A 13,347-nucleotide genomic window follows, 5' to 3' on the forward strand; every position below is an offset into this window, starting at 1 on the left:
GTATTTCTGTTTGTGAATTATAATTGTTTAATAACTTATCAGTTTCTTTCTATGTTTTTCAGATGGTTAAAGTAGCAATCGTATTCGAAGACATGATCAAGACGGAATACTTGAGGAATGGATGGTGTACTGGTCATCATTATCAGCTGCAGTCAGGGCCTCCACCATCTCCTCCTTAGCCCTTCGCATATACACATTGGTTGGCTCCATAATTTATGAAAAGACTCCACCAAGTTTGGATGCAAGTCATCCTACATGGAGAGTTGAAGAAGAAGAAGAAGTGCAGTGTGGGAAGAAGAGGAGAGAGGGGTGTGAGAATGTTTCCCATTTTGAACATTTACTTCCCATTGGATTGAGAAGCATTATTCATTTTTTTTAATTTTGCTCTATGGACAAATACATTACAAAATGGAATCCAGTAATTTTGTTATACTTAGCCGAAGCTTTTGCAAAATGACATTAGCCTAAAATGCAACTAGAAAACATCTGTAAGCACCTATAATTTTCATGTTTTTTTTTTCTTGTCAGAAACTCGGCAGCTTCATGGAGTTGGCATTTGCCGGGCCTTGTAATCCTGTTAATGGCATTGTTTTCTATCTATTGCAGTTTGATTTACATTGGAGTTAAGGAAGAATGGAGAATATTTCAGGGATTATTAAGGGAGAAGATCAAAGTCAGATAGATTTACCACCTGGTTTTAGGTTCCATCCAACAGATGAAGAACTTATAACTCACTATCTCTCAAAGAAGGTGTTCGATAGCGACTTCAATGCTAAAGCAATTGGTGAAGTGGATTTGAATAAGTGTGAACCTTGGGATTTGCCATGTAAGTCTCCTAAACAAAACTATATTTCTTCTTCTTTGATAATTATATCCTTATTTTTTAATATATATGTATATATTTTTGAATGAAGGGAGAGAAAAAATGGGTGGGAAATAATGGTATTTCTTCTGTGTTAGGGATAGAAAATACCCATGAGTTCAGATTAGAAGAGCTCCTAAAGGAGAAAAAACTAATTGGGTCATGCATGAGTTCAGATTAGAAGGAAAGTTCTCTCCTTACAACCTCCCCAAAACAACTAAGGTAGAGAGATCTATCTCCTTATTTTATTTTATTTTTTCCTATTTTAGCTTTATTTATTTATTTTGGCAGAATGAGTGGGTGATTTGCATAATATTTAACAAGAGTTCTGGTTGTAAGAAACCATATGTTTCAAGTCTTGTGAGATTGAACTCTTTAAGTGATGAAATGGGTCATTCTCATCTACTACCATTAATGGATTCTCCAATCTACAACTCCAAGACTAAACTCATTGCATCTGAGACATCTCACGAGACTTGCTTCTCCAATTCAATGGAAGACAATTGTTTCAATCCTCCACTTGTCTATGATACTTCAAATCCTTCTATTATTACCAACCCTTTGTCATCCATTTTCTCTAAAATCTCTCTTCCAAACTCATTTTACTCAACTCAAGATCCTCCAAATTTAGCTAATTTACATTACCCAAATTCTGTATTAATGCAAGATCAATCCATATTGAAGGTTTTATTAAAGAACCAAATGGAGTAGAGTCGTAAAGCAGAGAGGGAGATGATTAGTACCTCACAAGAAATAGGGTTGACTACAGATATGAACATTGAAAGCTCATCAATTGTTTCAAATCTTCAAATGGGTAGGAATTCTTTTGAAGATTAAGAAGAACCATTTACTTCAGTTGGACCAGTTGATCTTGATTGTATTTGGAATTATAGAAAAATTCTATAAAAGAAGAAGAAGAAACAAGAGCTTCAGTTACTATTAATGTCTAAAATAGATGGTGTGTATAATTTTTATGGATTGAAATAAGATCAAATTAAGGATTTAATCTTACATCTCGAGGAAAAAATCTATGGCTCACTGCCACGTCAGCATAGAGTTGAGAGCAGTGTGGAACGAAGTCAGTTTAGAACAACTCTATTCTCAAATTATGAAACCAGAAAATTAATGTTTTTTTTCTAATTATAAATTCATAAAAATGATTGCCATTAATAGTCGTTTTTGCTGACTATAACAGTCATTTTTTCTGGCTGCCTAGAACTGTCATTTTTTTCGATGGTCGTTTTGATGGTCTAAAGCCGTCGTTTGTTTCAACGGTCATTTTGACAGTCTAGAGCCGTCATTTTTTTCGACTGTCTTTTTGACGGTCTAAAGCCATCGTTGTTTCCGACTTTCTTTGGCACTCGTATTTTATCGCGACTCTTTTTAAAATGACTGCGCAAACGACTGTAGGAGTAGTCATTTTTGTCTAAAACAACTGTTCAAGACAGTCGTTTATCCCTCAATATGACGTAGTATAGTTATCCTTTTTCTGTTTGGAAATGTTTGCATCTATGTTCCAGGCCACTAAACAAAAGACTTTTATCCGAACCAACATAGGTCGGTTCCAGTATTCCAGTAAATATGAACCAGAATAAAGGTTGTTGTTCATTTCAATCAAACTTATTATTTTCAGTGATAAGTTAAATAAAAGGTTAAAATGGGAAGACAAATCTTCGTTCCACATGAACCTTCAACATCTATAGAAGCTTCAGGCATTTCATGACCTTGGAATGTATTTGGCATAACAGAATTATAGGCTTTGTTTTGTCTATCATCAACATAGGCAATATTACCAACACATGTAGGTTGTCGGCACGTTGGGAACATAACCCATTTATCTCGAGACTTTCCATGAGAAAAAAATCTCCTCTGTCAATGCAACCAAACTTGCAGTGCAGTAATTAGAGATTATCAGAATGAAGAAGAGACTACAAATCCCTTCTTGTCAACAAGTAATTGTTAGTATAAAAGTGGGGCCAATCTAGTGCCCTAGTTGTTAATGACGTGAAGGTTACAAAGTTAATGTCACGTGTTAAATGTCCAAAGAAATTGTTTTTTGACTACATATATTGTTTGTGAGTATAAAAGTGGAATAATAAAAGAAGATTAACATACACCCAAACCTATGTCAATTGTGGGGAGAAATTTAGAATGCTATATACACTACAATTAAAGGAAACCTAATGAAGAATGCATAAACTTATCACCAAGAGTGAAGACCCATTTAGGTTTCTAAATAAGTATTTGATAAATAACATAAAACTTCACTCACCAACTCTGAGGTGAGTGTTGACACTTGCATATCGAGTTGTTCCAGTGAAATTTTTGTTTTCCCTATAAGGAAAGATCATATGAGCCCTTCACAACAAGTACTCAAAAATAAAAATAAAAAAAAATCTGTAACTACTGTGGCATGATTGTTGGACAACAACCATTCACAACACAAAACAAACGATATCTCATCCTATTCCTTGAACAACTCAATTTAATAAAGGTTGAGTAAACCACATATCAATATCACATAAAACTCATATAAAGACGAAATTAAAGTGATACAATCTAATCTCACCATTTTATCTATGACTATATTTTCCCTAAGAGTCGTGACTTTCTGACTCTCCCTTTGACACACATCCTGATGTAGCATGGGCTAGAACTTTTCCCTTGGGATACACAACTATACATCTCCATAAATATGTGTGTTGTGTATCCCAAGGAAAAGAATCTATAGTTCTAGCACATGCCATGTCAGGGGGGTGTGTCAAAAAATCGTTATTCTTCCCCTAATCATAAGTTCCCAAAAACCTCAGATCCTGAAAATAAGCTATTCAGGCATGATTTTTTTTACAAGTGCAATTCAGACATAATTTGAATGAGTTGGAGGGAAATATGAGCTGATTACAGAACTAGCATAGTTGTTTTAAGCTAGCCAGTTAGTGTTTCCTTCTGCAATGCCCATTTAGTATTTCTTTCCATTACATAAGCATGTAAGCAACAACATAACATTAGCATGTGCACATGCTTCCCATACGAAAACAACTTGGGCATCACATGATCTATGGAATGAACATTGAGATTTCCTTCTAGAGAAAAGTGAGTGTTCTTCAGCATAGGAATAAATTATATCCATCATACGATCCTATGCTTGAGTTTTCCTATTAAAATATGTTGCTGACAAACCCACCTAAGTACGTTTTCTCCATATTTCTTAAAGCTTTATTTCTGCTACTCTACTCCTGTCCTACGTCAAGAGATGCAGAGACACTTACTTCAATCTCATTCATCAGTTTCATAGCCTCAATGATGCAAATGAACTGACCTTTCTGGACCTTATCTCCCACCTGAAGAAACACATGCACATAATTAAGTGAAAGATGAGCCATAACTGGGATAATAATAAGGAAAGATTAGACATAAGCCTGCATGTAGAACTTCTATACATCTATGCATACAACAAACACATTTACCTTCACAAATGGTGGTTCCCCAGGTCTAGGAGACCGAAAACATGTTCCCGCCATAGGGCATTTAAGAGGCGGATGTGATGACTTGCTTGTGTTTACAAGGGCAGGTGGAGCTGGAGCAGGAGCTGATGGAGCGGGAGCAATGGCTGGAGCATGTGGCAATTGAGATGGAAGATTGGTCTGAGGCAACGGGATAAAAATAGGAGAGGCTGCTGGTTGCGGCAAATCTTCCTTCTTCCTCATAATGAGTTCACAGTCTCCTTGCTTTAGCTGTAGTTCCATAATATCTCTTGAATCCACCAGCCTTGTCCAGATATAAAAGCAATATTTAATGCAAGAGGGTGATCCAAATTTCATCTGTGCTTACCAATTAATGAAAGAAGACTATAAAACAAAATAAGTGTTTTACACTTACTTTACAAGGTCTGCAACTTGAGTCATGAATGCTAAGATGGATGATGCATCTACAACGGCGTTTTGGGCGTTTGGTTTTTTCCATTGGGTCATTGTTTCCTCCAGATGACATGACCTCTGGCTTGGTTTGGGGTGTTGTAGTGGAATTTGAGGAGTTCTCGGAAGCAATCTTTAATGTGCAAAGAAAAAAGGTTCATGTAGTTAATGTGAGGTTATTACTACATAGTTAATACAGAAAAGTATTAACTTGTAGGTGAAGAAGCAGTCTATTGTTTGCTGAGGTTTTAGGTTTGTTAGGTTTCAATTTGTTTTTGTTTTAGTTATATTTTCTTTTTTGTATTAACTATGTAGTAATAACCTCACATCAACTACATATACCTCCCCCTCTCCTTCCCCCAGTTTCAGATTCACTCCTCCACTACCAAGATAATGTGATAAAGAACCTTTTCCCTACACATTACACATCACATCCACCAAGCAGAAATTGGGTTCCATTTTGCCACCAGACAAACAGCAGCTGTTTATTGGAAGAAAGAAAGGAAAAACTACCAACAAAAACATCTCCAAACCCCCAGCGATCAGCTTAGCATTGTTGGTCTACCCTCCCAAGTATGCTATGCTATAGAGCCCCAATTTTATAGAATAAACGACAAATTGAATTCCAAAAGACAAAATTCTCCTTATACATATGCCTTATTGACTTACTATGAAGTACAAAAAAAAAAAAAGAAAAAAAAATTTTGTGTCAATTGTGAATGAGCAATCTTGGATGGGGGGATTCACTATGGGCTTTGCAACCAACTCAGCTACTACAATTAGAGCTACTACGATCATGAGAGTACTTAGCTGATACTTTTGTTCTCTGATTCATGTATTTCTATTAAGTAATAATGTCTCAACAAACAAAGTAAACTAAACCATGATGATTACAATATCTACTTAGCATTCCTTAACAAAAACGAAGCACACAAGGATCAAAGCATCACAATGCCTACTGTGATTTTACTTCAACACCCAAAAACAAGATGAAAAGGAAACCAAACCCAATTCATAAATCTGAATAAAAATAGTAAATGTTTAAGAATGTGTGTGAACATATGAGTTCACTTTTCATGAGTCTACGGATCCCGACCCTTATATAAAGTAACATAAAAATATATTGGGTTGTAACGTAAAAATAATCTGTTATGAATATTTTAGGAATTTCATAACATCACCAAATTTTGATTCAAAATGTAAGGGAGTATGTAAATTATATTATGTAGTTAATGGGCTGATTATTGGGCTTGGTTTGGTTGATATACGAGGATCCATAAATAGACAAATTGGTCCTCCATTATTTGCATATATCATGGGCTGGGTTTGGGTAGAACTCAACTGTAACTGAATCTGGTTGATCAGATCAGAATTGGTCTTGGATCAATCCGATAAAGATCAGATCCGATCTCATGATGGATCTAACAAGTAAGAATTGGATTAGACACTTGCTGGATCACACTACAAGAAAATTGTTATTTAGAAACGACAACGTAAAACGGTAATTAGCCGTTTTTAATTTAATACGGTTTTAAGCCGTTTTACTTTTCAAAACTGTTTCTAAAGAGACCCTTTTACATGAAAAACTTCGAGAGGAGAGATTTTAAGTCTCATTTTCTAACAGGGAGAACAAAATCGTCGATTGGAACGAAAGCTCGACAACGATGTCTTGATTTCTGCAATTCTTCTCATTTTTCTCCTCTCATTTGAAACCCTAACTCTATTTCGACAAATTCGAAGTGTTTTCAATCGGATTTCAAACCCTACCTATTCTACCTGTAGATCGGCTGAGTCTCAACTTTCCTGCAAATCGAATCTCATATACAGTAAGTTTTCATTTTAGAATTAGAAACCTTCATTGGATCAAATTTTCTCTCTAATTCCCTCTAAATCGATGTTTCTTTTGTGATTTGGTTTAGAACTTTATGGATTCGTTTACAAATCTGTTAAATCTATGAATTGTATCTTCTTTCATCTTCGATCTTCTCGATTTTGAGAAAACGAAAGCAAACCCTATTCTTCATCTTGATTTCAGAAATCATATACTGATTTTTATCTCTTAAACTCCTCTTCTTCATCTCGGTTTCAACATATTCAACTTAGACAGTTGTTGGGGCCAAATAGAAGTTCGAAGGAAGGCAAACCAATAAGAAACCTAAACAAAATCCTATTTTTCTTCAATTAATTTGTGATTTTGTTCTATTTGAACCCTAGAATCTGCTATTTTTTCCAACTTCAACATAAATTTTGTTTCATTATTTATTTTGAAAGGATAAGTTAAATTTCTCTCTCTATCGTTGTTTGTGTGTGTGTTTCAATTTCGAATTAATATTTCTATCATCAGTTTCTAGGGATTTTTTTTTATCAGTAGAAAATTTATTGAAAAGATTTTAGATTAGATTTTGTAGCATAGCTATATGTTTCATGTAATTTGTCTGCAATTTTGTTGGTACCTTCATTTTAGTGGAAAATTCAGTGTTTAGGGTATCATCAGAATTATTGGAACTGCTTTTGGGGAAAGGTTTGTCAAGTAATTTGCATAGTTTTACATGAAAAAGTTTATATAGAAGACTTGTGTAGACGGAGATCAGTGGTTGATATGGCTTAGTGGCATTTACCCACCAAGATGAAGTGCACTACTATGGGATATATCCCTTATAAACAAGTGCACTTTGGTTTAATATCAAAAGTTAGTTTCGCTATAGTGTAGGTGTAGGTGTTTTTTCTCCAAATGTATTCGTAGAGGGGGGGGGGGTGGATGAGGAGTCAAAGAGGGTACACGAAATTCCATCTTCTATAACAATTCAAAGTTATTACTATCACAATTCACTTGTTTCTTTTCCTACATCATACAAAGATAGATGTTTCAGTGTATTCTTTAAGAACAAATACATTCGATACTTGGGTAGGATAGTATTGCTAAATCTCATATAGACAAAAGGATCACTTGATTCTTAATTTATCATTCAATGCGCTCAGTTAACTTGTTTAGATCACTTGACAATCCTCCTATTTTATTATATGTATGACTTCCAATTCGATGTTGGTCAAGTGCATGGTGAAATCATGGGGAATTGAACCAAGGTCTATGGTATTATAACAGGTTAGATGCATTTCTCCTTTGTCACTATGCCTCATGAGTTCCTTATGTGCATGTGTGTTCTACAAGCTTATTTGCAGATTTGGTATGTACAGTGTGGTTTCTACACCTCCTCTATGGTATTATAAGAGGTTAGCTGCATTTCTTCTTGGTCACTATGGCTCATGAGTTCCTCAAGTGTGTGTATGTTCTACCAGCTTATTTGCATATTTGCTATGTATAGTGTGGTTTCTGCACCACTATTCTGTGGGTAAATAGTTGATTAGCTAACACCATTGGTGCTTAATATCCCTTCATTGGCTCAACAATTTGTGTTCCTTTGCAGGTTTTATTGACAACAAATGTTGATGGGTTGAGGTTTGTAAAGGTAACCATGCAAGTTTCTTATGCTACTGAGTGTCTGCATGCTATAAATTTGTAAAGTGGTTTGTGTGTGTTAAGGAAACATAAGTTGTATGTTTCCACCAATATGAATGGCCCACCTAAAAATTTATATCAAACATTCGACCAAACTACTATCCTAAGTTATAGGAACCTTTACAATAGGTGTCATTCCCTCTTATATAAATTAGACAATTCATACATGGGAAAATTGGATTTTTGTTTTAATCTCTGCTTCTGCTCTTTTGCTTACTTGAATTGACTTGTTAGAAAACCAACCCACGGTTTTTTTTGAGCCACACACGTACGTTCAAAGTTTTGAAGATCCAATTTAAGGTCTTGTTTAGATGAAAGATAGCTTCATTGGTGTGGTTTCTTTTGTCATGACTGAAAAGGTGGCCTAATATTGATGAACATTCATGCCACGCAAGCACGTTAGATTCTATGTTTTTATTTGTTTGCGTAAATTTTTTTTTTTTTGTTCTTTGTACTTTAGAGTAGATAGAACCTAACCTGAATGTAGCTTTGCTTATGAACATAAATAACCGTTTAAAACAAATGTTGTTGAAGATCTTATTTCCTAGACAAGTTAAGCTGTTACTTTGTCATTACTCTATGAATGCTCCCTTATGACTATTTTTCTATTTTTTTCAGTCGTTTATATGCTTATTCGAGATATTTTACACCTCCATATAGATCTCTTTTTCTCATGATCTCAACCTAGAACTCTGCTCCTAGGCATTTTCATACATACTATCAGTGCATGATGAGTTAAGGAAACACAAATTAAAGAGTCAGTATTTCTTAGGATTGTGAGTTTAGTTGTTCACAGTATGTACTTTGTATGGAGGATTCTATTCTTGGTATTGTGGTAGACGGTAAGGCAGAAGTAAGTATCGTTTTACAAACTTTACAACAATTGGAGTTAAATATCTTTTTTTCTTTTTAAATTGTGTTAGTGGGTTTAACTTGGAGGGAATGTTGTGCTTTGCTCCTACAAATTAGTTGGTCGTATTATTGTAATAGGTAAATGAGGCAAAGTATAGCCTGTTTATAATTTTTTAAGAGACATTAGCTTGAAGATGGTATTATTTTGGTTGGTATATAATATTCCATCCTGTTAGATACAACTATACCTATTTGTAGCTTCCCTCTACTTATACTTGTTTGTGGTCTTCCCTGTTATATTTTATTTTGTGGAAATGCAAGTGAAACTCAATTATTATATGATATGACAACACATGAATTGCATAATATCATAATCTTTCATATAGGATTTGCAAAATTGACTTGCTGTGTTTTAGAGTGCTGGAAGTGACTCATTCCAATGTTATAAATATTAACTGGCAATTTTAGTTTCTGTTTGTCAAGGTACTATAGTTTAACAAAGATTGGAAACCTTATATGGAATCAAAACAGAGCAATTCTTCTTGTAAACAGATCTTGGTGGCCATCTGTTTATAATTCAAAGACCGATGAGTAAATGTTCACTGAGGACAAAGAGGTACTTGTGGCACACACATATCATTCGGTACTTCATTATTTCTAACCATCTAAAATGTTGTGATGAATCAGATGGGTAGAATATCCAATCTGTCGACTATTTTTGTGTTAGGAAGTTTCCTAGGTGGGATTCCCCCATCGGATGGTGCATGTTTTCTTTGTGTACTATTACACATTGCTTTGCGAAGGGTCTACAATATTCTAAATTTTCTAATCTTATTAATGGACCATTGATTGGTCTTCAACCCAAAGAAGTCATGATTTTTTGGCGCACATTATCAACTGTTTTTTGTGTTATTTCCTTTATAACTATTGAAACACCTCTGCTGTTTTTTTTTTATCATGTAGTGGGACACAGCTGGGCAAGACACTTGAGGTATTTTTTATGTCCATAAATACTTAAAATATTTATATGCATGTAAACTGTCTAGAGCCCCTTACATAGCTCTTTCAATCACATTGCTTCACATTTCATCCAATATGTTTATTTGTCCTAAATCACCATTATTTAGTATAAAAAAAGAAGATCATTCCAAAGAGAAAAAGTTACTTAAACGACCCTGTGATTGCAGAGGGACTTCTCTCTATATAGTGCTTAAGTTTTGGGCGGTCTATTAATGGTCCATTTAGTAAAATTTTCTTTCCTTAATTGACAAGACTAGGACTTGTCCTATCAATATCTTAAAATATTGCAGCTCTATGGGTTATCATTTTAATGTTTGTTCCTCAGACTTTCTTTGTTAAAAGTATCTGTGTCTCTTTTTGTTTGTTTTGTGCAACAGTCTGGTTATGGTGATGCTGGGGGTCTGTATGCACTTCAACCTCCTGGGGCCAGGGCAGGTGCTTATTTATCTATTTCCTTCGTGAGAGTTATATATATACATATGTTTATTAGTTTTGCAACCTTTAACTGATGTAAACATTTTATTAGTTATATCTATTATGATGCTTGAAAAAAAAATGAAACACAGAAAAGCAAGTTTCTCAAGAGATCCACTAAAGATCGATCAATCAGCCCGCACTGGAGAGTCCCTACCAATCCCAAAGAACACTGGTGATGAAGTCTTCTTTGGTTCCACTTGCAAGCAAGGTGAAATCGAGGCCATTGTTATAGCCACTGGAGTCCACACATTCTTCGGTAAGCCTGCATAGGTTTTGACTATTTATAAACTTTGTTTTAGTCGGTATTTTCAATCCACATCACATCATTAGTTGTAGCTGTCACTATATTTCAGTTTTGGTGAACATTAATGTGGGTACATAGCACAATCTTACCTGCCTTCCGTGAACTAACCATTCAAACAATATGTAATGGATGCAAATGTCTACATAGATCGAACCTATATTTACAACTAGATAGTTGAAGGTTGTGCTGTTTGGTTTTCCTTTTTGACCATTTTTTAAGTAATATAATTGGATCTGCCTAATTGGATTAGGCTTCCTTGAAGCTTAATGTTCACTATTTTTGTACTTTTTTTAAATTGCAGATGCTTGGTACTATTGAGGAATTGGAAGCTGCAATTCAAGATAAGGAGCACTTGTTTCAAACACTCTTTTGAAGGTGCGGAAGCTCATCGTGAGAGTATGCAATGTGGTGACACGAAACAATTCTTTTATTGGTAGTTGCGGGCAATGTGGGGATCTTAAAGAAGATAAGGAGGGATGAGAGTGATGGCATTGCTTCCTTGTAAGCACTTGTGCTTGTGTAATGATTGTGAATGGTTTATCGATGCATTGTAATTTTGGATTTGTAAATTATGACTCATTGCAACTCTTTTTGTGTATAAATTAATGTGATAGAGAACCTCGATGTTCTCTATTTGGATCTATTTTAACCGTGGGTAATAGGCAAGTAGCAATAATAATAATAATAATAATAATTTTAGATATCAATTAATAACAATTTTATTTATCGGTTTATAATCGATGTCTAAAGTCTCAGACGTAGGACATCAGTTCTATAAAATCCGATGTCTCAAATCTTTTTGCGTTGTTGTGTGCTGTTATATAAAAGACGCAGATTAGGAAGGGTTTTAAGCCGTTCTAAATTCTGACATCAGGAACGGTTTTTAACCGTTCCAAATCATGAAATATAGAACGGCTTTCAGCCGTTTAACCTCATTAACGACGCCTCGATTAAAGACGGTCTGCAAGCCGTTTCATAGTGGCTTAGGAACGGTAATAAACCGTTCCTAATTGTCATATTTGTTGTAGTGTCAGTTTTTTTATCTGATCTAGATATTAGGATCGAAATCTAACCATAACACTCAGATTGGATTGAATCCATTTGATATACAAAATATAAATAGAACATGATATATTTAAACAAAAACTATATAATTTATTTAATTGTTCAAATTTTATTGGATTGGGACATTGTTTATCCAGAACCAATCCAATAGATTATCAAATCATTCATCATTTGAAATTAAATCTCCGATCTAGATCCAATTTGAACAATTGGGGTAGGGTCTACCTCAAACATATTATTGAGAGAAGTACGATCGATGAATGATAATTAGAAGCTTAATTATTGCTAATGAAGAATGCAAAGATCTCCAATAGTTTTGAATGTTTTCTTATCTATTTTCATGAAATTGGTGTAAGAATTCAAAAATAAAATCCAGAAATCATGAGTAATTGACTCTTACGAATAGAAATCTTTTCAAGTCCAACATATTATTCCAAATGTAGAATATGTATAACAGAGTAATTACAAATCGAACCAAAATTTCTGAATTTGAATCGAACCAAAATTTTGAAATTGGGATTTTGGATTGAAATCGAACCAAATTTGAATCAACGCTATAGAAATTAGGATTATACAGTAAAATCAACAAAATATGCAGCAAAACAATATATGAAGCAAAATCTAGGGTTTAGGGATCAATTAAAGACAAAAATTAACAAAATATGTAGGAAAACATATCTTAATTTGAATATCAGTTTCAAACAAGATCTTCGAGTATGACATAAGAGGCAGAGAGATCAGTGAGATCAGCAGAGAAAGAGATACAGGCTTGAGATCTGTTTCAAATGAGATTTCGAGTTTCAGCGGAGATGAGAGAGAGAGAGGGAGACTGTTCAAGTTTCAGACGAGAGAGAGAATGAGTCAGTGTATAAATGAGTCTATAGTGACGGTCAAAGTTTGACCGTCACTAAAAGTTGTCCCTGTAGCCCTCTTTTCTTGTAGTGTGTATCTCTCCATATCCTTTACCCCTTTTTTCCTGATAAACCCGAATCCACCAAGAGAAAATACAACAAAAGAATACAAGTTGAATGGGATTAATGTTTGAAGTAAAACATACAACACTAATCTTAAGTGTTTTTTTTTTTTTTATCGGTAAGTTGAGGCTATAAAGGGCTCCACCCTGATAAAATAAAAGAGGCTAATGCCGATGAAAACAGACAATGTGATTCTCCAAGAGGACATTATACAATTCCACGGGAACATTTGAGGAATCTAAAACAAAGAAATTCCTAGTTAAAGCACCCTTCCTTGCCAACCAATCATCTGCTCTATTAGATTCACGCCAAGCAAACTCCAACACAATTGATTCAAACCTCAACATAGCTTTTCTAATCTC

The 13,347-nt window shown here is 34.6% G+C and overlaps 2 protein-coding genes and 1 pseudogene across 52 annotated transcripts; 2 read left to right on the plus strand and 1 right to left on the minus strand.

Moving 5' to 3' along the window:
• The first annotated feature begins 622 nt into the window (after nt 1-622).
• LOC147388959 (NAC domain-containing protein 100 pseudogene) lies at nt 623-1,768 on the plus strand (annotated as a pseudogene). The gene is made up of 3 exons (XR_015170993.1): nt 623-826; nt 915-1,084; nt 1,154-1,768. The product of XR_015170993.1 is annotated as an NAC domain-containing protein 100 pseudogene (transcript).
• Nucleotides 1,769-4,092: 2,324 nt separating this feature from the next.
• Nucleotides 4,093-4,833, minus strand: LOC147388960 (biotin carboxyl carrier protein of acetyl-CoA carboxylase 1, chloroplastic-like). The gene is made up of 3 exons (XM_086419697.1): nt 4,742-4,833; nt 4,330-4,630; nt 4,093-4,203 (listed from the first exon to the last, which is right to left on the minus strand). The coding sequence occupies exons 1-3, from the start codon at nt 4,831-4,833 to the stop codon at nt 4,093-4,095; spliced, it is 504 nt and encodes a 167-aa protein (XP_086275823.1).
• A 1,468-nt stretch (nt 4,834-6,301) lies between these two features.
• On the plus strand, nt 6,302-11,587 carry LOC147388961 (uncharacterized). Of its 50 annotated transcripts, none has more exons than XM_086418674.1 (10): nt 6,315-6,602; nt 7,829-7,879; nt 7,972-8,059; nt 8,202-8,243; nt 9,090-9,146; nt 9,629-9,761; nt 10,109-10,136; nt 10,543-10,600; nt 10,692-10,898; nt 11,248-11,587. In XM_086418674.1, exons 6-10 carry the CDS (start codon nt 9,733-9,735, stop codon nt 11,262-11,264), a joined length of 339 nt encoding a protein of 112 aa, XP_086274800.1. In that variant the 5' UTR covers nt 6,315-6,602; nt 7,829-7,879; nt 7,972-8,059; nt 8,202-8,243; nt 9,090-9,146; nt 9,629-9,732; the 3' UTR covers nt 11,265-11,587. The 50 variants fall into 50 exon arrangements, 46 of the variants coding, with proteins under 46 accessions (XP_086274815.1, XP_086274819.1, XP_086274824.1 ...); XM_086418663.1 differs by having other exon boundaries at nt 8,202-8,233; XM_086418666.1 differs by having other exon boundaries at nt 7,972-8,007; nt 8,202-8,233.
• The last annotated feature ends 1,760 nt before the right edge of the window (nt 11,588-13,347 follow it).

This window comes from Akebia trifoliata, chromosome 12 (genome assembly GCF_017979445.1).
Source record: "Akebia trifoliata isolate Shusen 1 chromosome 12, ASM1797944v1, whole genome shotgun sequence".
Taxonomy (NCBI): Eukaryota; Viridiplantae; Streptophyta; class Magnoliopsida; order Ranunculales; family Lardizabalaceae; genus Akebia; species Akebia trifoliata.

Excerpts from the sequence above, each read along its gene's own strand:
- LOC147388960 (XM_086419697.1), bottom strand. The coding sequence starts at position 4,833 with ATGACCCAATGGAAAAAACCAAACGCCCAAAACGCCGTTGTAGATGCA. Across the intron at positions 4,631-4,741 it reads CAAGTTGCAGACCTTGTAAA|GCTGGTGGATTCAAGAGATA; the intron begins GTAAGTGTAAAA and ends TATCTGGACAAG. Across the intron at positions 4,204-4,329 it reads GGGAACCACCATTTGTGAAG|GTGGGAGATAAGGTCCAGAA; the intron begins GTAAATGTGTTT and ends GTGTTTCTTCAG.
- LOC147388961 (XM_086418689.1), top strand. The coding sequence starts at position 9,733 with ATGAGTAAATGTTCACTGAGGACAAAGAG. Across the intron at positions 9,762-10,108 it reads TGTTCACTGAGGACAAAGAG|TGGGACACAGCTGGGCAAGA; the intron begins GTACTTGTGGCA and ends TTTATCATGTAG. Across the intron at positions 10,601-10,691 it reads ACCTCCTGGGGCCAGGGCAG|TTATATCTATTATGATGCTT; the intron begins GTGCTTATTTAT and ends ACATTTTATTAG.